This window comes from Manihot esculenta, chromosome 2 (genome assembly GCF_001659605.2).
Source record: "Manihot esculenta cultivar AM560-2 chromosome 2, M.esculenta_v8, whole genome shotgun sequence".
NCBI classification, from domain to species: domain Eukaryota; kingdom Viridiplantae; phylum Streptophyta; class Magnoliopsida; order Malpighiales; family Euphorbiaceae; genus Manihot; species Manihot esculenta.
Genome location: NC_035162.2, coordinates 35,466,662 through 35,492,047, shown reverse-complemented (window position 1 = coordinate 35,492,047; position 25,386 = coordinate 35,466,662). Strand labels below are relative to the sequence as shown.

At 29.2% G+C, this 25,386-nt stretch overlaps 2 protein-coding genes across 8 annotated transcripts in view; one reads left to right on the top strand and one right to left on the bottom strand.

Annotated features, from left to right (window-relative positions):
* Window positions 1-22,442, top strand: part of LOC110608397 (disease resistance protein At4g27190) — an 82,803-nt gene extending 60,361 nt beyond the window's left edge. Inside the window, exons 1-7 of one of the 7 annotated variants that reach the window (XM_043952094.1) lie at window positions 8,976-9,072; window positions 9,524-9,574; window positions 9,882-12,681; window positions 17,459-17,493; window positions 17,667-18,098; window positions 18,169-18,930; window positions 21,660-22,442. In XM_043952094.1, the coding sequence (XP_043808029.1) occupies window positions 9,909-12,681; window positions 17,459-17,493; window positions 17,667-18,098; window positions 18,169-18,930; window positions 21,660-22,238 (4,581 nt within the window). In that variant the 5' untranslated portion in view covers window positions 8,976-9,072; window positions 9,524-9,574; window positions 9,882-9,908 and the 3' untranslated portion in view covers window positions 22,239-22,442. Of the gene's footprint in view, window positions 1-8,965; window positions 9,073-9,126; window positions 12,682-17,458; window positions 17,494-17,666; window positions 18,099-18,168; window positions 18,931-21,659 lie in introns of those variants that run through there. The other 6 variants (XM_043952097.1, XM_043952101.1, XM_043952085.1 and 3 more) reach the window with 6 other exon arrangements.
* On the bottom strand, window positions 3,946-5,058 carry LOC122723092. Its single transcript, XM_043953848.1, has 2 exons — window positions 4,113-5,058; window positions 3,946-4,007 (listed from the first exon to the last, which is right to left on the bottom strand). The coding sequence occupies exons 1-2, from the start codon at window positions 5,056-5,058 to the stop codon at window positions 3,946-3,948; spliced, it is 1,008 nt and encodes a 335-aa protein (XP_043809783.1).
* Window positions 22,443-25,386: the final 2,944 nt, after the last annotated feature.

The window sequence follows — 25,386 nt, the reverse complement described above, 5'->3', positions numbered from 1 at the left end:
ATAATACATTTATCAATAAGAGATAATAGCAAATAATTTTAATCCCGTTTTAATATATATATTCCACTTAAATTTATATATATCATATTACTAAATTGAAAAATTTTTCTATACAAATTTACTTTAATTTAATAATTATATTCTAAATTTTTCTACACAAATTTACTCAAAATTAGTGTTCTGATTTAAATAATTTTTTAATTTTAATTTAGTTTATTTATAAATTCCGACACATTTTAAAAATTAATAACTTACTTTTCAACACATTTTTATATCAATAAATATAATTTTGTGAATCATTTAAGTCATAGTACCATGTGATACTGTTCTAAGAAATCAAGAATACCCTACTTTTTATTTATAAAAAGCTAATATCAATTAACTCAAAACGAATGGATTAATAGAAGAAAATAAATAAGTTATAAATTAGATTAAAAGTAGCTATTTTTGATAAATTAAATTGGTTGTTATTTTAATTTTATCGTATAAATATAATAAGTATGACTAATTTTTTAAATAAAAAAAATATGATTCTTGATTTTTTAGAGGTAATATCATTAATACTCATAATCTATAATGATGCGTGAATTATATTATCAATGCAAAAGGTGTTAGAGGAAGTGAGTTAACTATTCATAAAATATGTCATTTAAAATTATAAATAAATTAAATCAAAATTAAAAAAATAATCCTAATAAAATTAAAACTAATTTTGGATATTTGTTAAGAAAAAAACAAAGTTTAGAGTAATAATAATTGAAATTGATAAAATTTAAATTTTTTATAATTATATTAAAATATTAACTAAACGATGATAAAATGTTTTTATTAGATTTAATTGTTTAACTTAATAATATAATATAGATAAATTTAAATGGTTAGTATATGATGTAACAAGATATTGATACCAATTTGGAACTTTAAGGAAAGAGAAGAAAATTGCTGAGAGTTCGTGAGAGAATATAATTTTAGGTTTTGAAACTCTTTCTCTATTTTGTGACCAAATTTTTTAATGGAAAGTAAATAGAAATTAAATGAAAGGATTAAATTATTCATCAAACAAAAAATAAGGAATGTTTTAATGAGTTTAGAAAAATATAAGATTAATTTATAAATAATGATAATATTTAAAGATAAAATTGTAATTTTTTTTATTTTTAAAAATAATATTATCAAAAAATTAATTTTTCATAATTAAAATTTTACATTTAAATTAAAACAAAAAATTTAAATTATTTTGAAATAATAGTAAAAAAAATATGGAGACATGCGTTTTTTTCTTATTTTGAGCAGAAGATAAAATAAAATGAGAACAACAAATTATTAACATAAAATTTTAATTTAGATGTAAAGAGATTATTATGATAATATATTTTATTCCCTAAATTTTAATATGATTAATGGATCGATTTTTACATTTTTTAAATCAAACAATTAAATTTTTCTATAATTAGTTTTTACAAATTAAAAATTTTCTATTTATAATTTTATTAGTCAATAAATTAAATAGATAATAAATATTTTAAATATTATTAGTCAATAGATTAAATAGATAATAAATATTTAAAATATTTAAAATATTATTATGACCACTTAAGTCCTTGCAAACGTGGATGAACATTTCATTTTGACAAAAAATATACTTTAATTGCTAAATTTTAATATAATTAATGAATCAATTTTTATATATTTTTTTTTGAATCAATCAATTTTTATATTTTTAAAATTAAACTTTTAAAGCCCTCTATATTTAATCTACACAAAACCACATTCATTTCATTTATTATAGATATTAGTTCAAAATTAATCTAATTTTTTTCTAAAATAATTTTTATAAAAATCTATAACCTACTTAAACTTATTTGGTAGCACTTAAAAATGATTAAAAATTAAACTTTTTTTTTTTGAAAATTGAATGAAAGAGTCATTTAAGAAAGTTTTGAAGTTATCAAATATGAAATATTTTAATAAATAGAAATTGAAGGATAAAAGTGATAAAAAATAGTTGAATATGATAATTTGTACAAAAATTATTAGGAATTTGAGTTTTTTTAAATTTTAATAAATGAAAAAAAAATAGATGTCATCCTAATTCTTTTATGGTTCTAATTTTAAAAAGGTAATAAAGATATTTTTATATTTTCAACGATAAATAATGAATAGAATAAATGAAGTTTGGACATGATTATATAGAGATTTAAGTATTTAACTTTAAAAATATATGAATCAATCTATTAATTATATTAAAACTCAAGAACTAAATTATTATTTACTCTTTGAAAAGAGTAATAAAAATATTTTCAAGCTTCCAACCACAAGAAATCGATAGAAGGATTAGAGTTTGAATGTCCTAATTATAAAAAGATTTAAATATTTAATTTAAAAAATATAAAAATCAATACATTAATTATACTAAACTCAAATATTAAAGTGTAATTTACTAATAATTAAAAGAAAAATACAAAATTTTAATGTAGTGCATCCCCTAAATATAGGACTACATCCACACGGGCATTTATTTTTCATTATCAATTATAAGCTCATGTTATTTATCTATCAATCTAATTACACTCATTGAAAATTAATCATAATAAATATATTTATTATTCACTCTCAATCTCCAATTTAGGAATAACTCCACATATTTATTATAATTACATTATACACTATAAAAGTGTGTCTCTAATTTAGGAATAACCCCACGTATTTACTATAATTACATTATATATTATAAAAGTGTGTCATAGTGTGATGAGTAAAATCCTTTCTCCACAATTGGGTAAAATTTTTTCTACAATAAAAAAGTCTCTCACTATAATGGACAAAATTTTATCTTCAACTAAGCAAAACTATACCTTTACTAATTATAGTGTTAGACGTTTTGGTTCTCATCTAATTTTAGGAATAATACATGAATAAAAAATCTACCCTTTATAATTCTTTATTTATAAAGAAATAAATCTTTCACAAAAGAGTGTCTCATTAGAGTTATAAGTTAGAAATATCACAATAATAAAATCAACCTAAAAATTAAAAACAGGTAAAAAATATTATAATTAATTCAAAAAAATTAAAAAAAATAATAAAAAACTTAAACTTTATATATCTTGTAATTATACCCTAATTTTGGTAACAATTTTATACTTGACCATGAATGGGGTAATTAAAGTTTCACGGGTTAATTAAAAGTTGTTAATTGTAAATTTTGTTTACTATTCTTTGAATAACGATGGAGAAATCTTACTCAATGCTCCTTGAAAAAAAAATTCTATTTTTTTTTTCTTGAAAAAATATCAATTATCAAAACAGTTTAATAACAAAATAAAAAATTTAATTTTAATTTATTTTCTAATTGATTATTTTATCATGAATACCGGGCTACCTCTTTTATGCCTTAAATGACCTCCGATATTTGTGTGGAATAAGAAAAGCGTCCGTCATGAAATCTGAAAATATTCATGTATTTGAATTCTTGTGGAACATAATACAATTTATGTAATTTTTAAATTCTGAATTATATGTATAATTCACATATAATTATATATAGACTATGCGATGTAAGGTCAATATTTAGTTGTATAATCATGAAAAATTTATGATTTTCCAACAAAAATATATTAAAATTGAGAAAGCTTAAATTTTTTATACATACCTTCACCATTAGACTACAAATAATAAAATGCAAATAATTATTGTAAGAGCGGTAAATTAGCCTTTATAATCTTTACAACTAAAGTGATTGTTTGTGGAAAATGAAATTGCTTATAATAATTGAGTTTTTTTATTTCCTTTTTCTTTTAATTAAAAAAAGGCATACTATATTTGTTTTTTTTTTTAAAAAATTATTTTAAATTTACTTTATCATAATTATGGCAAGAAGATGGTGACAAAAAAAGTAAAAACTAATTGTTTTTTTTTTTTTTTTGAAATAACAAGAAAACTTCATTAATTCAAAGAGAACAAATAAACAATATGAGGATGAGGGATATCAATCCAAACTCCTTGACCTGACTCAGAATGAGCCGATATTGTTAAAACATGAGCGACATCATTCGCAGATCTATGAACAAAAATACACTTTGCTTCCTCATAACTAGATAGAAGCAGTTTACAATATTGAACCAAAAGGCCAAAAGACGATAAATCATCTAACAAATCACAATTAATTGACATCACAAGTATCTGAGCATCCAATTCGAAAAGAACTCGATCCCATCCACACTCTTTAATCCAGCTCAATGCTTCCCGGAATGCTATAGCTTCAGCACACTTTGCATCCATCTGACTATAAAAAGAGCCTGCTCTAGCAGCCACAAAACTCTCATCATCCTTCCGGATTACACAACCGAAACCTACCGAACCTCGTTGCAAGCTTAAAGAGGCGTCAATGTTCGCCTTGATCCAAAAGTGCGGCGGAGGAGACCAGATCGGGCGACCCGGGTCGACAATGGTGCTTACTGAGGACACGACCCGGGCTGCTTTCCATTGCTGCAAAAAATTCAGAGCCATGAAGAACACACCACTCGCAGTCTGACCCTGGCCTTTCCATACAACATTGTTCCTATTTTGCCACAAAGCCCATAAGATCATTAGCATAAGGGAGGCATTTTCCACAGAAGCAGAAGAGAAGGCTAAAGAAAACCACTCATTTAAAGAAGATGCAGAAGGCGCAGGCCAACCCAACGGCGAACTTAACCAGCAGCTGCGGGCAAAAGGGCACTGAATCAGAATATGCAAGACATTCTCAGGGGCTACATGACACAACGGGCATGAAGGATCAACTGGGACTCTCTTGGACTGAAGTGACGAAAGGCAAGGGACAACATTAACTAGAGCCCGCCAACAGAAATTGAGCACTTTTGGGGGAACTTTAGCTTTCCAGAACCTTTTCCATATCTCGCTCCCTTCCCTATGTTGAAAGCCATCAACCAGGAACCTATATGCACTCTTAACCGAATAGTGACCTTTGGACTCGAATTTCCAGCACCATGTATCAGAACACGATGAAAGACTAAGAGGGATGTTCAAAATACAACTTCTATCTCTTTCGTTGAACATCTGTGCAATTAAACTCTCGTTCCATCTGTGGTTAATTATGAGATCTGAAACAACAACTCTAGCACAGTTCAAAGGAGGGGTTGTGGAAACCAAAAACTAATTGTTAAGATGTCAAAGAGGTATTGACAACATGATTAATTTAATTTTTAATTAGGTAAAATTCAATGGAATTATATTTTTTAAAATAAATTAAATTTAAAAAAATTTAAATAACAAAAAATTTTCACATTTTCCTGCTGTTGAAACTTGTGATTAATTATGAAGATCATGAACCTCCATAACGAGAACTATAAAGGTTAATAAACAACAAATTTTTAGAATTATGGGAAAGAAATAAATATAATACAAGTATAAATAAAGAAAAAAAATGTATAATAAAGTGCGAGATTGACTTTTTGATTTAAAGGGTAATTATAAAAAGTTATATTATAGTTTAATGATTTTTTAAAATAAAGTTTTATAATTTAATTTACAATAAAAAGAATTTCATAGTTTTAAATCGTTAATAAAGTGATATTTTTTATTTAATATTATTAATAAATTAATATTTAAAATTAATTTTTAATTAAGGTAAATTATATTTTAATTTTAAATTTTATAAATTTTTTTTTTGAAATGGAAATTTTATAAAGGGAAAATTACTTTTTAGTCCCTGAGATTTAACGTAATTAACACTTCTATCCCTCTATTTTGGCGATCCAACACTTAAGTCCCTCACTTTCTCTTCTGTCCAAATTCGTAGTCCTTCCGTCCAAAATAGCTGTTTGGGACACGAAAATTGATAAAATTGACTCTCACTAAAAGTCTCGCTATTTCAATGCCTCTTCACTATAGATTCTTCTTCTCCTTCTTCTCATTCTTCTCCTTCTCCTTCTCATTCTCCTTCTCTTTCTCCTTCTTCTTCTTCTTCTTCTTCTCCTCTAGAAGTTCTTTTTCATTCTATTTTTTCACATTTCCTTCTTTTTTCTCCTCCTCCTCCTTCTTCACCATAACTCCTACCCTTTCTGCAACTCTCAAATAATGTTTTAGGGAGAAGAAAGATGGAAAAGAGAAAAAAAAAAAAGAAAAATTAACAATGTCAAAAGGAAATAGAGAAAATATGATGGAGAACAAAGATGAAAAAGAGAAAAAAAAAAAAAGAAAAATCAACAATATCAAAATGAAATAGAGAAAATATAAGGGAGAAAAAAGATGAAAAAGAGAAAAAAAAAAAGAAAAATCAACAATGTCAAAAAAAATAGAGAAAATATAAGGGAGAAAAAAGATGAAAAAGGGAAAAAAAAAAAAAAGAAAAATCAACCATGTCAAAAAGAAATAGAGAAAATATGAGGGAGAAGAAAGATAAAAGAAAGAGAGAAAAAAAAGAGAGGAGAATTAACAATGGATAAAAGAAAATGGATAAAATATGAAAGAGAAGAAAGATAGGGATTTCACGTTGAGAGGAGGGTATTTTTGGAAAAAATTATCATCTCTCACATTTGACTCTTTGACCAAACGGCTTAAATGAATGGAAGGACTACGAATTTGAACGGAAGAAAAAGTGAGGGACTTAAGTGTTGGATCACCAAAATAGAAGGACAGAAGTGTTAATTACATTAAATCTCAGGGACTAAAAAGCAATTTTTCCTTTTATAAAATATATAATTTAGTTCAAATATTTATAAATTTATTTAAAAAATTTTATTTTATAATAAAATATCCTTTTAATTATAATTTATTCTTATATTTTTATAAATTAATCCCTAAATATTATAATTATTTACAAAAATATTTATATATTTTTCTAAATTAATCTCACATATTTATTAAATTTAATATTTCAAAATAAATTAATAAAATAAATATTAAATAAAAAATTTTGATACAATATACGTCTACAATCAAGTACAAAAAGTTGTTTATAATCTAAATTTTCTTTTTTAATGATTTTTTATTAATTAAAATAAAAAGAAAATATTATATTTTTTATTTTATTTTATTTTATTTTATTATTTTTCACCTGCAAGATATTAAAATTTAATAAATAAAAAGAGTAATTCATAAATATAAAGATTTATTAGTAATTATAATATCTATAAAAATATGCAGATTAATTTCAATTAAAAATATAAAATTTAAATTAAAAAATTATTTTATTAATCAAATAAAATTTAATAAAATAAATTTAAAAATAAAAAAACTAAAATATAATTTTCATACATTAAATTATAATTTATCAATAATATTTAATAGCATGGATGAAAAAATCTCATTTTACTAAGGGCGTGAAAATATAAAATCCTATTTATTATAAATTAAAATATAAGGCTAAATTCTTTTTATTATAAATTAAAATATAAGATTTTATTTTCAAACTACGTAATAATTTTTTATAATTATTATTAAGAAAAATAATAGTGACAATCACTTGAGATGTGATTATTTAACATTCATTGAAATGTATTTATTATTATCTCTTCTCAATTAATTATTAATTATTATACATTTCAACTAATAAAAGTAGAGTGTTAAAAATCACTTCAAGTGATAGGATTGAATATCCGGTCAGTTTGATTTACTAGTATTTAAAAAAATTATCAAATTCAGAAAATGCAACCAGCAACTAACAAAATAAATATAAAATTTTAAAGATCTAAATAATTACAAATCAAGAATTACAAATGTTTATCTTTCTTACAAATGTAATAAAAATTCAATAAATTTATTACAAACCAAGATTATAATAATTTAAATTTAAAATTATATATGAATATGAATGATGGATAAAAAGAACGCGATAATAATAGCGAAATGAAAGATGGAGGGAGAGAAGAAAGGAAAACATGAGAAAATAAAAATAGCAATATATGGAGGAAGTTGAGGAAAAAGGCTAAGGCTAGGGTTTTTGAATGGCTTGAATTCATCGATTAAAGTGAATGGTTAAAATTTTTTGACATTAAGTTATATAAAAAAATATAAAAAATACACTATAATCCTATAAAAATTGAAGTTCAGATTTTTAAATGTCTAAAATAAATACTTTCCAATACACTACATATGCTTACTCAATATGAAAATATATAATAATATATAATATAGTGATTTGGTTCGATTAAATTAATTTTTTTTAAATTAAACTAAATAGATTTAATAAAAATAAACTGAACTGAATTTTCAAAAGATTTATCTAAATTTAATAAACTTTTATATGAGTATGAATTAACTGTGTTTATGTAGCTTTACTTTATTGTGTTCAACATTTTAATTTTTTTTTAATATTTAACTATTAGAATTAATATAAAAATTAATTAATAAATTTTTTTAAAACATTAAAAATAGTGTAATATATTTTTTAAAATAAATATTTTATAATATAAAAATTAAATAATAATTTCTATTTAAAAAAATTATCTATATATTTATTTCAACTTTACTTAAAATAATATATGGAATTATCTTTTAATGTTGACTCTATTAATTAGTCATTAACGTAGAAATATATAAACCACGAAATGTTGATTAACGATTTAACAATTAAATATGAATGATAATTTATTGGCAATCTAATAATTTAATGACTGACTGATGACTTACGATTTAACAATCAATTGACTACCTAATAATGGACCTATTAATCTGATGACTTGCGATTTAAAATATAATTTTGTAAAGAAATTTATTAATTAGAATGATATTATTTTAATTTGAGTTATTTAAAAATTCTTGTGTTATTTTTTTTTTTTTTTTTACTTTACTAAACTGTGCATTTGACTATAGCTTTGTAAGTGCATCACCGACAGAAAAAAAGAGAGGACCCATTTTTTTTTCTGTGGGAAAGGACAGAGGAATCAATTGTGTGGAGCCCATATGATAATTGAGCTCAGCATATTGACTGTAACTTCTTGACTTGCTCTTGTGCTTCTCAGTGCATTCAATTTGGCTTTAATTCTCAGTAGAAATCAACATCATTTTGCTCTCAGTAGCTCTACATACTGCGATTGCTGTTCAACGAAAAAAAAACTCCAATTGCTGAAGGTAATAAGTTTCTTTTAAATGTAGTACTTAATTTCACAATTTCTTTAATACTGTTTGTCTATTTATTTAGATTTTTTTTATTTATTTATTTGATCATATTTTATGCTATTTTTTTTTATGGTAGATTTGCAAAAAAGATACCCTTTTGATTTTTTTTTATTCCTCAGTTATTTATTTATTTTCCTTTACCTTAGAATTATTCCTGATAAAAGAAGTAATTTTGTGTGTCTCTCGTTGTATTATGTTTTTATTTAAAAATCTGCACTCAGAAATCTTTACTGGCAAAAATTACTTTACTGTTTGGTTTCTATTTTTCATTTTTTTTAATTATTTTTAGTAGTAATCAGCTGATCATATTGCTCCATCAGTTTCTTTGATACTTTGTTTTTTTTTTTTCATATTAATTTGCTTTGATACCGTTTCTTCAATTATGTACGTTGTCTCTCTTTAGTGGTAATCAGCTGATCATCTTGCTGGATCTGTATCTCTTTGATTGCTAAAGGTAACAAGATCTCCTTTATTTTTATCACTCAATTCCATAGTATCTTTGTGTCATTTTTAAGATAGACTTATTTTAGGATTCTTTTGCTTTTTATTTCTCAATTAAAAAAGTGTGTTTTGCATTTGATTTTAATATTAATTTTTTTAAAACTTTTTTCTCAGTAAAAAAAAAAAAATCCTTTCATTTGTTTCACATTATATGTTGTTGTACATTTCACATTTGATTTTGTATGAGCGTTAATTGTTTATTTTCTTTGCTTATCTTAGTCAGTCAACTCTGTTCGTTTTCACCTCTCGTTTTGTTCCAGTAACTTGTAGCTGTTATTCTCTACCAAATGGAGTTTGCAAAGTTAGCTGTGGATCCCATTGTATCCAAAGTTGTCGAACTGTTGGTTAATCCTGTTGTGCGTCAGATCAAATATGTATTCAACTACAGTGCCAACATCAACAATCTCGAAGAAGAAGTTGAAAAGCTCAGTGATGCTAAACAAAGGGTTAAGCACACTGTGGAGGTGGCTGGGCGGAATCCACTAGAACAAATTGAACCTGATGTTCAGCATTGGTTGGCTAAGGTGGATAGTGTCGCTGAAGATGCAGATAAAATTCTTCTTCAACATAAAGATGGAGGAAAAAGGAGGTGCTTCATGGGATTGTGTCCAAATTTGATCAGGCGCCACCAGATTAGTAGAAAAGCCAGTAAAGAAATACCAATCATTGTTGGAGCCCGAGAAGGGGGAAATTTTCCCAGAGTTTCCTACCGTGCTCCGCCACAGGGCATAGGGGCAGTCAAAGAGTGTGAAGCCTTTGAATCAAGAACCTCTGTTGTAGATGCAATCTTGAATGCTTTAAAAGATGCTGACGTCAATCTCATTGGAGTGTACGGAATGGGAGGCGTGGGTAAAACCACACTTGTGAAACAAATAGCCACTCTGGTCAGGGAACTCGGAATCTTCAAATTGGTGGTTATAGCAACTGTCACCCACAGTGTGGTTGTGACAAGTGTTCAGCAAGAAATTGCAGAATGGCTAGACTTCAAACTTGGTGCCGAGTCTATTGCAGTACGAGCAGCTCGATTGAGTGAGCGAATCAAAAAAGAAGAGAAAATTCTAATAATTCTTGATGATATATGGGAAGCAATCAAACTAGATGAGATAGGAATTCCTTATGGCACTGATCATAATGGAAGCAAGATACTTATGACGTCCAGAAATCAATCTGTATTGTCGGAAATGGGTGTACAGAGAGATTTCAGGCTTGAAGTTTTAGAGCATCAAGAGGCATGGAGTCTATTTGAGAAGAAGGTAGGAGATCTTAATGATTCCAACTTACGACCTATAGCTGTGGAAATAGCAAAGAGATGTGCAGGCTTGCCCATTTTAATTGTAGCAGTAGCGACTGCATTGAAAAATAAGCAGGCATTTGAATGGAATGATGCGTTGGAAAAGCTTAAAATATTTGATGGCAGGGGACATGAAAAGAGAGTTTACTCAGCCCTAGAGTTGAGTTACAACTTTTTGAGAGATGAGGAGAAGTCTTTGTTCCGACTCTTGGGACAACTCAAAGCTAATGAGGGCATCCGAGACTTGTTTAAATATGTCGTGGGGTTTGGCTTATTTGATCAACACATCACACTAAAAGCAACAAGAAATAGACTACTTACAGTAATAAGTGATCTAAAGCAGTCTTGTTTGTTACTTGAAGATGGGGGCCATAAGCGAGTCAAAATGCATGATGTGGTTCACAGCTTTGCAGCCTCATTTGTGTCCAAGCACGATCAAGTGCTCACTGCAGCATATAAAGCTGAATTGGAAGAATGGCCGAACGAGGACTTTTTTAAGCAGTGCACATCAATCTCTTTGCCATATTGCAAAATCCCTAAGCTCCCTGAAGTATTTGAATGCCCAAAACTCAAGTCATTTTTTTTGTTCAATCAAGATTCCTCGCTCAAAATCACAGAGAATTTATTCAGTAGAATGAAAGAACTCAAAGTCTTGGGTTTGACGAGAATTTATTTGTCACCACTTCCTTCATCGATTCAATCCCTTGAGAACCTCCAAACCTTATGTTTGGATTTCTGTGATCTAGAAGACGTAGCTGCAATTGGAGAGCTAAAACAGCTGCAAGTTCTTAGCTTGATTGGATCTACAATTGTTCGATTGCCGAATGAAGTAAGAAAATTGACTTGTTTGCGACTTTTGGATTTGAGTATATGTCAAAGACTTAAAGTGATTCCGCCAAATGTCCTATCAACACTAGCCCAATTGGAGGAATTATACTTGGGGGGAAGCCTTGTGCAATGGGAGGGTGAAGGGCATGATGAAGGAAACAACAACGCTAACTTGTCTGAATTGAAGCTTTTGTCAAAATTGTCCACTCTAGAGATACATATCATAGATGCAAATATCATGCCTAAAGATATATTTTCTGAAAAATTGGAACGTTTTAGAGTATTCATTGGAGATGGGTGGGCCAATAATGAGTATGAGACCTCAAGATCATTGAAACTCAAGCTGAATAGAAGCGCCTTGTTGGAGAGAGTAAAAGTGTTGCTGATGAAAACCGAAAGTCTATATTTGGACGACTTGAAGGGCGTGAGAAGTGTTCTCTATGAATTAGATGATCAAGGCTTTCCTGAGTTAAAGCATCTTCATGTTCAAAATAGCCTTGATATTCAATATATCATAGACTGGATGAAAATGAACTATTTCACTGCTTTTCCCAAGTTGGAGTCATTATTTCTTCACAATCTGAATAATTTGGAGAAGATTTATCGAGGGCCTTATACAGTGGGATCTTTTAGCGATTTGAGAAAATTAAAGGTAGAAAATTGTAATGCATTGAGGAGTCTCTTCTCATTTTCTATGTTTAATGTCCTTAAGAAGCTAGAAAAAGTGAATGTGAATAATTGCGAAATTATACAAGTGATAGTAGCTAAGGAAGGTGAAGATGATGAAGAATGTGAGTTGATGCAACTACGATCCTTAACGTTGGAAAATCTACCCCAATTTACAAGCTTTGGTTCCCAAGTGAAGGTGCATTCTACATCCCAAAGAGCACAAAATCAAGAAATAGCTACTATGGCCTCCAATGAAATTGTATGTGAAGCTGATGCGTGTAAATGGTTATAGAATATTAGTCTCGATGTATATTACTTCTATAATTATAAGTATTTATAGAATACAAAGGATAAGACTCTAAGCTATTCAGTTACAGAAGAGACTTATCTACAATAACTAATCACAGCTGTATTGTTATCTAATATCCCCCCTCAATCAATGTGTGGCATAACACATAGATTGTCTCTTAGTAAACGAAAACGTGTCCCAGAAAGTCCTTTAGTAAACACATCAGCTGTTTGATCAGTACTTGCAATATGATGAACTTGTAGGTGTCCAGAGATGACTTTTTCGCGTACAAAATGAATGTCCAATTCAATATGCTTAGTTCGTGCATGTTGAATGGGATTAGCTGACATATATGTAGTACTAATGTTGTCACAAAACACCACAGGTGGCTCTTCAAGCTGTATTCCAAGCTCACGCAATAAACTAGTAATCCAAGTCAGTTCAGCCACCGTACTAGCTACTGCTCTATATTCTGCTTCCGCGCTTGATCGTGAAACAGTCGGCTGTTTCTTGGCAGACCAAGAAATCAGATTTTTACCAAAATAGAGACAAAAACCTGTAGTGGACCGGCGAGTATCATGGCAACCTGCCCAATCGGCATCAGAATAAGCTGTTAAAGTCTGCGAACCACCCTTATAAAATTGCAAACCATAATGTACAGTCCCCTTGACATATCGTAAAATTCGCTTTACCGCAAGCATATGTTTCTCTCTTGGATTATGCATGAATTGACACACCTGGTTAACAGCAAAAGCAATGTCCGGCCGAGTAAAAGTCAAGTACTGTAAAGCGCCAACAAGGCTTCTGTATAGTTGTGGATCACTGAGTAAAGCACTATCTGATGACAAAGACAAGGACTCATTAAGAGTTGGTGTTGACACAGGTTTAGCCATCTCCATTCCTGCTCTCTTTAATAAATCCGTTGCATATTTATATTGATGCAAAAACAACCCATCCAAATTTTGCTTTACGGATATACCAAGAAAATAGTGCAAACTTCCTAAATCAGACATAGCAAATTCCGATTTAAGAACCTGTAATAGCCGACTCATCAAAGTTTGGGACGATGCTGTCAATACTATATCATCCACATAAAGTAATAACACAGCCATGTGGTGTCCCTCACGCAGCACAAACATCGAGGAATCCGCACGACTTCCTTTGAAACCAATCATTTTCAAAAAATTCGTAAAACGCTCAAACCACGCCCGCGGCGCCTGCTTCAATCCATAAAGAGCCTTTTGAAGCTGACATACATATTCTGGAAAATCAGGATGTATAAATCCCCGTGGCTGTTTCATATAGACATTTTCTTTCAAAACCCCATGCAAAAAAGCATTCTTGACGTCTAGTTGATGCACCGGCCATTGTCTCGAAACAGCAAGAGAAAGTACAGTCCGAATTGTTGTTGGTTTGACAACCGGACTGTAAGTTTCATCATAATCCAATCCAGGCTTCTGAGCATATCCTTGTGCAACCAAACGGGCTTTGTACCGTTCGAGAGTTCCATCGGATCGAAGTTTCACTTTATACACCCACTTCGAACCTATAATATTAACATTGGATGGCTTAGGGACCAACTTCCATGTCTGATTGCGCAATAATGCGTCATATTCAGTAGACATCGCCTTCCTCCATTCATGATGGCTTTGAGCTTCTGTATAGGTTTGAGGTTCGGGCAAAATCTGATTCTGATCACCATGAGCAGTCAAGGAGAAAATTTTCTTTGGTTTTCGAATCCCATCTTTGAGACGAGTTTGCATGGGATGCAAAGTCTGAGTTGAGGTACCTGTAATTGCCAAATCTGCAGGAAAAAGAGTCAAGGCATTATTTGTTTCATTAGGAACAATAGGTGTAGAATCCGCAACAGCAGGACTGGTGGTATCGAAATGAGCCGCAGATGACTGATTTCCAGTATCCGTTGGTTCTGAATGAACAGGAGAACGGCAGTCCTGTACGGTAACAGCTTGCTGATTCTGAGCTCTATTATTACTCGAACAACTTTGTAACAATGGTACTTGCCGTGGAAATGAAGGAAGATGGAAGCCACGTTGCACAGAAGCTGCTGGTTGTGCAGAAACATGTTGCTGGAACTGTAAAAAGGGAAATTGATGTTCGTCAAACAGCACATGTCTAGAAATAATCACTTTGCCAGTTTTCGGATTATAACAACGAAATCCCTTGTAAGTATCAGGATACCCAAGGAAAATACAATGAATTGAGCGATTTTCCAACTTATGAGACACTGTTGCTGTTATGTTAGGAAAACAAGAACAGCCAAAAACTCGTAAATGAGTATAAGAAGGCGGTTTACCCAGTAATTGTTCATAAGGAGATTGAAATTGTAATGTCTCACTAGGCAAAATATTATGTAAATGTACCGCCATATGCACAGCCTCCACCCAAAATTGCAAAGATAAATTGGATTGAGTAAGCAAAGTTCTGACCATATTTATTAATGTGCGATGTAATCGTTCAGCCGCGCCATTTTGCTGTGGCGTATATGGACAAGAAAATTGCACACGGATACCATTATTAGAAGCAAACTGTTGAAAATGATTGCTAATGTATTCGCCACCTCCATCACACTGCAAACACTTAATCAAAACACCAAATTGGGTTTTCACAAAAGCCACAAATGAAACAAAATAATTATAAACCTCACTCTTTCGTTTTAAAGGATATAACCACACATATCGAGAGTAATCATCCATAAACACCACATAATATCGATAGCCACTAAAAGATGAAACAGGAGAAGACCAAACGTCAGAATGAATTAATGCAAAAGGAGCCGAAGCTCTTACATGAGAATGAGAAAACGACAACTTAGTATGCTTGCCCAATCGACAAGCAGTACAAGACACTTTATTAAAACTAGATGTTCGAAATAACTTTGACAAAATGGAAGAATTAGGGTGTCCTAAACGACGATGCCACAACTCGAATGAATTTGCCGAAGCAATCAGACTCGTAGAACCACCAGACAAAGAAGACGAAAATGAAGAAGGAGAGAACTCATAAAGGTCCCCTGGACTACTGCAACTGAGAAGTGGAGTCCGCGTCTTGAGATCCTTCACACAAAAACCATTGGGATCAAACTCAACTGAACAGGAATTATCACGAGCAAATTTCTTAACAGAAATTAAATTATGAGTTAAAGAAGGGACGACAAGAACATCTTTTAAAAGTAAATCACGACTAGGTAATGGAAAAGAATTTGAACCAATATGAGTGACAGGAAGAGAATGTCCATTACCAAACACAACAGTATTAGAAACGGGAGTTGGAAGACACGAAGACAGTATACCTGGATTAGGTGTCATGTGGGAAGTAGCACCTGTATCTGGTAGCCACGCAGAATGCACAGGTTCAGGAAATTGAACCGCAGCAAAGGAACGATCACCCGAGAATTGTCCAGAACGAGTAAAATGTGGGCAATCTCTTGCTATATGGGTATATTCTAAACAAATCTGACACTGTGTGGGTTGAGAAAAACCAGCAGATTGAGGTGGAAAACCAGCATATTGTGAAGAAAAACCAGTGGGTCGAGGACCAAGCACACCATTGTATGAACCTGAAAAATTGGATCCAGGATGATACATAGAAGATGATTGATTGTAATAATATCCACGTCCTCCTCGTCCAGAACGACCACCACGACCCCCTCTGCCATAGGAATCACCACCATTGTTATTATAGTAACCAGAATTACGGCCACCACGACCTCGACCTCCACGGCCTCGTTGATTGGAAGAAGAATTGCGTTCAGTAGAAACTAACGCTGTCTGCGAATTTGCCGGATTTGGAACTGGCTGAGATTGTTTCTTTGCGCGACTTTGCAATCGCAACTCCTGAAGATATAAAGAAGTACGTGTCTCCGCAAAAGAAGGAAGAGGTTTCTTTCCCGTCAAATTGATGACAACATTTTCATATTCAACAGGCAAACCATCCAGAATCTGCATAACTAAGTCATCCTCAGTAATAGCATGACCAATAGAACAGAGTGAATCATAAACAGTTTTTAATTTCTGAAGATATTCATCAATGGTAGAATTATCCTTAACAGTGCTGTAAAAGTCTGCTTTAAGTTGAAGAAGTTTTGCATGAGCTTGATCATGAAACAGAGTTTCGATAGCTTCCCAGGCTTGCTGAGCAGTAAGAACAACATTTGGTTTGATGAGACTACGCAATATAGCAGGACTAAGAGTAGCCTGAATCCAAGATAAAACGAGACGGTCAATTTGTTTCCATAATAAGAAATCTGGATTTGGTTTAGATTCACCATTAGAATTTGTTAATACACATGGTGGTGCAGGAACTGAACCATCAACGTGATCATACACATCATAACCCTGTAAAACAGGAATAATGAGAGAACGCCAGAGAAGGTAGTTGGTGAAATTGAGAGCTTCATTGACATAATTTTTAATATTAGAAACTCCAAAAGATGGATGGAGAGAAGAATTGGAAACAGCAGGTTGGGTGGAAGACTCGGCAGGATGAGAAGGGGATGTTGTGTTGGAAGACATGACGAAGACAACGAGAACAGGGAAAAAAAAAAAAAACAGAAGAAAGGAAAGAGTTGATACCTAATAGGGCTCTGATACCATGTAAATGGTTATAGAATATTAGTCTCGATGTATATTACTTCTATAATTATAAGTATTTATAGAATACAAAGGATAAGACTCTAAGCTATTCAGTTACAGAAGAGACTTATCTACAATAACTAATCACAGCTGTATTGTTATCTAATAATGCGGAAGTTCTGGTGGCACTTTTCAATGACAAGGTATTTTTGTTTTGTTAATTATCTATGTTTTGGACATTTTATAAAAAAAATAATTTAATCTTGATACAAAAGAAATTTACATTTTAATTCTCTAATCTTCCATTAATTTTGTCAGTCTTCCTTTTAAATGATAATATTATATATATTTCATGAAATAAAAATTGTGCCTGCAGATTCGATTTCCTAATTTGGCAGACATGAAGTTCGTTGGAATTAATGTGGAAATGATATGGCCTTGTCAACATAAAGCATTGTCTCTGAGTATTGAAAAATTAACAACATTGATTGTAGATGGGTGTGGGAATTTGAACTTTCTATTCACATCTTCTATTGTTGGAAGTCTTCCACAGCTTAAAGTGCTTGAGATATGTGACTGCAAATCTATGGAAGAAGTAATACTTGCAGCAGGAGAAGGAGAAACGATGAGCAAAATTTTATTACCTAAATTAGACTCTCTAAAGCTCAAAGGTCTTCCCAAGCTTGTAAGGTTCTGCATAGCTAAGTTAATTGAATGTCCCTCCTTGAAAGTGTTGAAGATGGAGAATTGTCCTCGTTTGCAAGCATTTGTCTCCACACAAGTGAACACAGCTCTCTTCGATGAAAAGGTTCTAATCTTTATCAATCCTTCCTTCATGTCATGTTTAAAATATTTTTCTCTAATGTTTGTATTTTTAGGTTCGGTTTCCTAATTTGGAAGAATTGCATGTTGAGGACATGCATATGTTGAAGATGATATGGTGTGATGAAGTCCTAGCAGATTCCTTTGGTAGATTAAAAGTGCTAAAGGTGCTAAATGGAAAACAGCTACTGGAAATCTTTCCGTCTAAATTGTTGGAAAAGTTCTTGGTGAATCTAGAATCATTAACTGTACGACAATGTGATTCAGTGAAAGAGGTGTTTGATCTCCAAACAATAATAAAAGAAAGAGAAGTACCTGTTGTAAGGCACAGTCAATTGAGAGATTTGTTCATTTGGAATCTTCCGAATTTAATTCAAATATGGAATAGGGATCCTCATGGCATTCTCTCCTTTTTTAACCTACGAGAAGTGCGTGTTTGGGATTGTCCAAATTTGAAAAAATTGTTCCCATTTTCAGTAGCTCAATGTCTACCGCATCTTGAACTTCTAAGCATAGGTGATTGTGGAATGGAGGAAATCGTTACTAAGGAGGAAAGAGCAGAGGCACTTGCTATTATTCCCAAGTTTGCATTTCGTGGGCTAAAGGCCATGCTCCTTTGGGGATTAGATGAATTGAAGTATTTTTACTCAGGAAAGCACACTCTAGAATGTCCACAACTAAAACATTTAAGTGTGAATCTCTGCGGAAAGCTGCAAACTTTCAATTTTGAATCTCAAGAAATACAAGAAATGATCATGGATAAGCAAGAGGACGAACTGAAACTTCAAATTCCACAACCACTTTTCTCATGTAGAGAGGTACGTATCACTACTTTATTTAATGTTTAAATTTTGAATGTAATTATGAATCGGCTTAATGATTACATATGGATATAATTTTAGCCTATAATATATTTAATTTAAAAAATAAATAACTCAATTATTAAATAAAATATTCATAATTATTATTACTAAATAAAATTCATCTATTATGAATTATTTTTTAAATTAAATATATTAGTTAATTATGATTAAATAATAGTCAATATTATTTTTACAATTGAAATTGGTTTATATTTACATTTAAATTATTACATTTTAAATTTTAAAAATTAACTAAAATTATACTCATGGATCAATTTATATAAAATTTAAATATTTAGATTAAAATATAAAATGATATAAATGGTATTTTTTTTAGTCCATTCACTCAAAATTAATATTATTTTTTTATCATTATTATTTTATTTAATTATTTCATAATTAATAGTCTTAATATTTATTTTTATTTTTTATTTTTTTTTTAAAATGGGAATTGGGGATGGGGGAGTAGAACTTGAAACCTCTCAAATTTACTCAGATGCACTTACCACTAGATTAAGTCTGTGAGTATAATATTTGTTTTTATTTAATATTCATAATTTTATAGGTATAATCGTTATTTTAATTTATTTTTAAAACATATATTACTATTCTTTAAACTCTTTTTTATGTTTAGTTCTACCAATTTAATACATGATCTCCTCATATTTAACAAATTACACTGAGGGAGTATGAAAAATGAAATGGAACTCTTAATTTTTATATAAAAAGTCTGTTGGGGCTATGATTTTTATAATATTTATTTTTATAATATTCATCACAAATTTATTTACAATATTTTATTTACTAATATAAAAAGAATATTAAAATTCTCATTTGCGTTTGTTTCGGTTAGCTTTTAATTATTGAAGTTTTTAATCATAATTTAATTATGTTTTATTAAATCTATTTTAATAATTTCAGAAAATACATATGATACTAAATAACTTTTAAGAAAAAAATTATACTTTCAGAATAAGTTTGACTATTACTAGTTTTGAATTAATATTTATAATAGATGAAAAATTGTAATTTTAAATGAATTAAATATAAAGGGATTTAAGGATTTAGTTCTTAAAATAGAAAGACTGATTTATCAATTATACTAAAATTTATACTAAAATTTAGGGATTAAAGTGCAGTTTATACAATATAAAATTCTTTTGTTTATATTGAAAATTATTTAAGCGTTCATGGGATATTTTAGATATTTGAAATGTTTATTTTCTTTTTGATCTGTTGACTAACAAAATTAAGAATGGAAGCACCTCTAATTTGAACAGATTGATTATTTAGAAATTTAAGTGTTCGATTTTAAAAATATAGAGATCGATTAATTAATTGTATTAAAATTCAAGTATAATTTATTCTTTAATTAATAATCTAATTATGTTTTGTAAAATATTAAAAAAATATTATTAGATCGCTGTTTTTAACTAATATTTAGCTAGATTTATGTATTAACTAATTAATATTAATAATTAAATTTGTGTAATTGTACTAAATATTCTAAAAGTATATTAATCGGTTGATGAGTTCTCCCGTTGTTTATATTTTTATATATATTATCAGTATTATAAATGTTACTATTACTAGTATATATATTTTTATATATATTAAGAATAAGAAAATTAATAATTATAATATTATAAATGTTAATTTAATACAATACAATTCTAAATAATTATAATATATAGAACAATAAATTAATTAAATTTAGGTTTAATTACTATTACTATTAAATTTTATTAAAAAAAACATTAAAATATATTTTAGTTAGTTTTTAAAGAAAATATTCATGTTTTGTTTGTTATACTACTTCATTGAATTATTTTATAATTTATAGTCTTTAAAAGTTAAGTTATTTTATTTCATTTAATACTTATAAGTTTTAGACATTATTATTATTTTAATTTAAATTGTAAAAGTTTTAGGTTAATCTTTTTTAATATTTTTTATTTTTTTTTAAAGTTTATATGGTATTTGATTATAACGTTATTAATAATAGATTTTTTATTTAATAAATTAAAAAAAAGAGCATTTTAAAATAAAATAGCAAACCTATCTATAATGCATTTATATATCAACGTAATCTCACTGCATAATTTATTATATCAAAATAAATATATAATTTATTATATTATAAAATTCTAATTCTCAATATGTTAAAATAATTTATTAATATTTTCATTGTAAGAAATTAAAAACTAAATCTTATTCCCTTACATATAATGCTATCCTTTTCTTTTCTAAGTGCAAAAAAGACTTTAATTTTTTTATTGTACTATTTATAATATATAATTTTTTTACTACTATTATTAATTTTATTGTTGCATTTTATTTTATTTTTATTAAAATGTATAATACTAAAAGTAATTTAAAAGTTAAGGATAATTTTACTTGTCTTTATTCAATTACTATTTCAAGATTTTAACTTAGATAAATAATTCGTAAAATCTTATCAAAATAAATTTATTTACTATAATTTATTTATTAAGGATAAAATATAACTTCATTGGTGATAAAATTCTTTATAATGATTTTTTTTATTTAACAATCTTGTAATTTTGATTTGTTTAAACATTTCAAAATTTTAATTTAATTATATTTTATAAAAGCTTTCGTTCTTGATTTCATCCCACTCAAAATTTTGATTGTGCATACTTTTTCTTTTGAATGATTAACAGATTATTGGCAATTTGGAGGGATTAACAATAAATGACCAGGACGCTGCAATGATACAACAAAGCCAATTTCCAATGCATCTCTTTGTCAAACTAAAATTTCTTCACCTGCAAAGCTTTGGTTATTCTTTCTTGAATTTGCCACTTAATCTTCTTCAGAAGTTTCCAAATTTGGAAATCCTTGTTTTGAAAGATTGTTATTTCAAAGAATTACTGCAACATGGTCATGGTCATGATCCAGTTCCATCACAGATCCGATGCTTAGAGCTTAATTGGCTTCCTAATATTAGACATGTATGGAATCAAGATTCTCCATTTTTTCAGAATCTTGAAACTCTTCAAATATGGGATTGCCATGGTTTGACTAATCTGGCACCATCCTCTGCAACTTTCCAAAATCTTATGACTCTGATTGTGAGGAGGTGTAATGGAATGTCAAGCTTAGTATCTTCTTCTACTGCTGAAAGTATGCACAATCTCGCCACAATGATTATAGAAGAAAGCGATACGATTGAAGAAATTGTGTCAAGCGACAAAAATAATTTCCAATCCCAAAATGAGATTATTTTGTCCAAACTTTGATGGACCATTTGGGAATTTGTTCAAGTTGAGTGAGCTAAAATTGATAAATCTTCCAATGTTGAGGCTTGTGTGGATTGAGATTCCCAAAGGAATTTTAGATCTCAGAAACCTTAAACTGCTCAAAATCTACAATTGTAGCAGTTTGAGATATATATTTACTCCTACCATCTGCTGTGGCCTTGAGCAACTCCAAGTGCTTGAAGTGAAAAGTTGTGCTATGGTTGAAGAAATCATCACAGAAGAATCTATGGATGAGATTAAATTTCCTCAACTAAACTCCATTATTCTTGAATCCTTGCCCAGATTAATCAATTTCAGTTCCGGCAGTGGTACTGTGCATTGTCCATCTCTGAAAGAGATTGCTGTAGTTGATTGCCCAACCACATTCACTTGTTCATTCTTTAGGGAAGCAGATGCAGCAATTGATAAAATTGTTGAGCGAAAGGTTGGTAGTCTATTTCTAATTGTTAAGAACTTTACTTTGAGTGTGCTTTAATTTCTGGCATAAGAAGTATATAGTGACTAGTGATTGTCTTAGAAACTATGGACGAATGGTGATTAAGCAAAACATTTCACTGCAGGTATTTTTTCCTAATCTAGAGGACCTGAAACTGTCATCAATTGATGTTGAGATGATGTGGCAAGCTCAACACTTGAAGATGTCCTCTTATACTGAGAATTTAACAAGCCTGACTGTGGATGGCTGTGGGAATCTAAAATATCTATTATCATCATCAAGTATTGTGCATCTGAAGAGACTTGAGGTATGCAATTGTAAGATGATGGAGCAAGTGATACTCAGGGAGGGATTGGATGAAGAAATCATGTTACTCCATCAACTAGAGTCCCTGAAGCTCAAAGATCTGCCAAAACTCACCCGATTCTGCACAACTAATTTAGTTGAATGCTCTGCCTTAAAAGAGATTTGCATACAAAACTGCCCTCAAATGAGAACATTTGTTTCCAATTCTCCAACTTCAAATAATGAACTTGAAATTATAAACTCTGCTCTATTTGATGAAAAGGTATGTAGTTCCTTCCCTTAAAACAATGATTCTTAACATGTAGCCTTTTGTTTAAATGAATAATTTTGGTCAGTAAATTGCATGCTTCAAATCTCAATGAAATATTTGCTTAAATGGATTTTGATATATATATATATATATAGATAAATGTCTAACAAATTGACTATCTTATTAGTAGAAAATTTTTTATTGACTTTTGATACAGGTTGCATTCCCAAACTTGGAGAAAATGAAGATTCTTAACATGGATTATTTGAACATGCTCTGGCATAATCAACTCCATTCAGATTCTTTTTGCAAAATAAAAGCATTAACGATAGAGCACTGTGAAGAACTACTTAAAATCTTTCCATCCATGTTGCTGAGACGCCTCCAGAATCTTGAGGATTTGATCATAGGCAATTGTGATTCACTGGAAGAGGTATTTGATCTACAAGAGATAATAAAATTGAAAGAAACAGTGACCATTCAGTTGAGAACTCTGGACATAAGAAACCTCCCTAATTTGAAGCATGTATGGAATAAGGATCCTATGGAACTTGTCTTGTTTGATAACCTAAGTTCAGTGGTGGTTTGTGATTGTCCAAATCTAAAAGCTATTTTCCCAGCTACGATAGCTAAAAATCTGCTGCAGCTAGAGACACTAGATGTGGAAAGTTGTGGTGGGGTGGAGGAAATTGTTGCTCAGGACCAAGGAACAGAAGCAACTATAGAGTTTCTTTTTCCTTGCTTAAAGTTCTTGAAGCTTCAGGAATTAAATGAACTCAAGTGCTTCTACTCAGGAATACACACCTTGGAATCTTCATTACTGAAGGATTTAATTGTGTATCACTGTGAGAAATTAAATATCTTTTGCCTTGAATCTGAGAACTTGCTAGAGACAGATACGGAGAGCCAAGCTATGATTCAGGATTCACAACAGCTTTTCTCGTTTAGAAAGGTATGAGACTCAGTCCACTTTTCCTTATATCAACGTTAAAATTTTCCTTTTCATATCTTAAAAAAAAGTTTGGTATTATTTTGTATATAAGTAATATCTTCAAATGTCAGTTCTTATAATCACATGTAAGCATGAAACTTATTACACACTAAAGCTAAGCTAAATAGAGCATTATATTTATTATTATATATAGGAAGCACTGGGGTTGAATTTTGTATATAAGTAATATCTTCAAATGTGTTTGATTCATTTATTTAATATACTTTTGAAAGGAATATATATCATAATACAATTTGTATAAAAGGTAATTTATTATTTAATTCTTATAATATAGAGAAATTCAATAGTTAGTTCATTGATTTTAGAAAATACATTAAAATATTTCTGAGTTATTAAAAAATCTACTAATTAGTATTTCGTTAATTTTTAAATATTAAGTATTCTACTATTTATTCTTTATCTTATAAATAAATTTATTAGTTGGTTCTTAATTAATTCTATAGCATGGTGGTTAAATAGTTTTTTTTTTTAATCTAAATTTCTAGAAGTTATTTGATTTTGGTTAATGGAATCTTTACATATAGTTTTGAAGTTAATGACCATTAAATTGTGATAAAGATTTAGTGCAAAGTAAGGAGAGAGCCATGTGTAATTAAAGTACAAAATTTGAATAAATGGATAAGAACATAGATACGCCACAAATATTTTGTAAAATATTTTTTTGAAAATTTGTCAAATTATGCTTAAAAAAATAAATGTTTGAATTAAATTGTCAAAATGTAAAACAAAAATTGTAATTAGGCTTATTGACAATTAATTATAACAAGTTCATGTAAATAAAAAAATTAATTAACAAAAAAATTTCATACTATATAATTTAAAAATAGTCAATTTAAAACTGTATTCTTACATTTTTAAAAATTACACATGGCCATTAAAATTTAGAGAAGACACATGATCACCCATCATTAATCATAATATAATATAAAATATTTATAAAAAAAATTATGTACTTTACAATTTTTTTTAATTCTATCATAAACTTTAAAAATAGCCAATTTAATTAGGGATGAGAATGAGTCGGTTATTTTCGAGTATTCGATTCAACTGATTCCTAATAGGATAGATTTAAGTAATTATAATCGGATTTGGGACGAGTTCAAATTTAAAAAATAATAGCAGT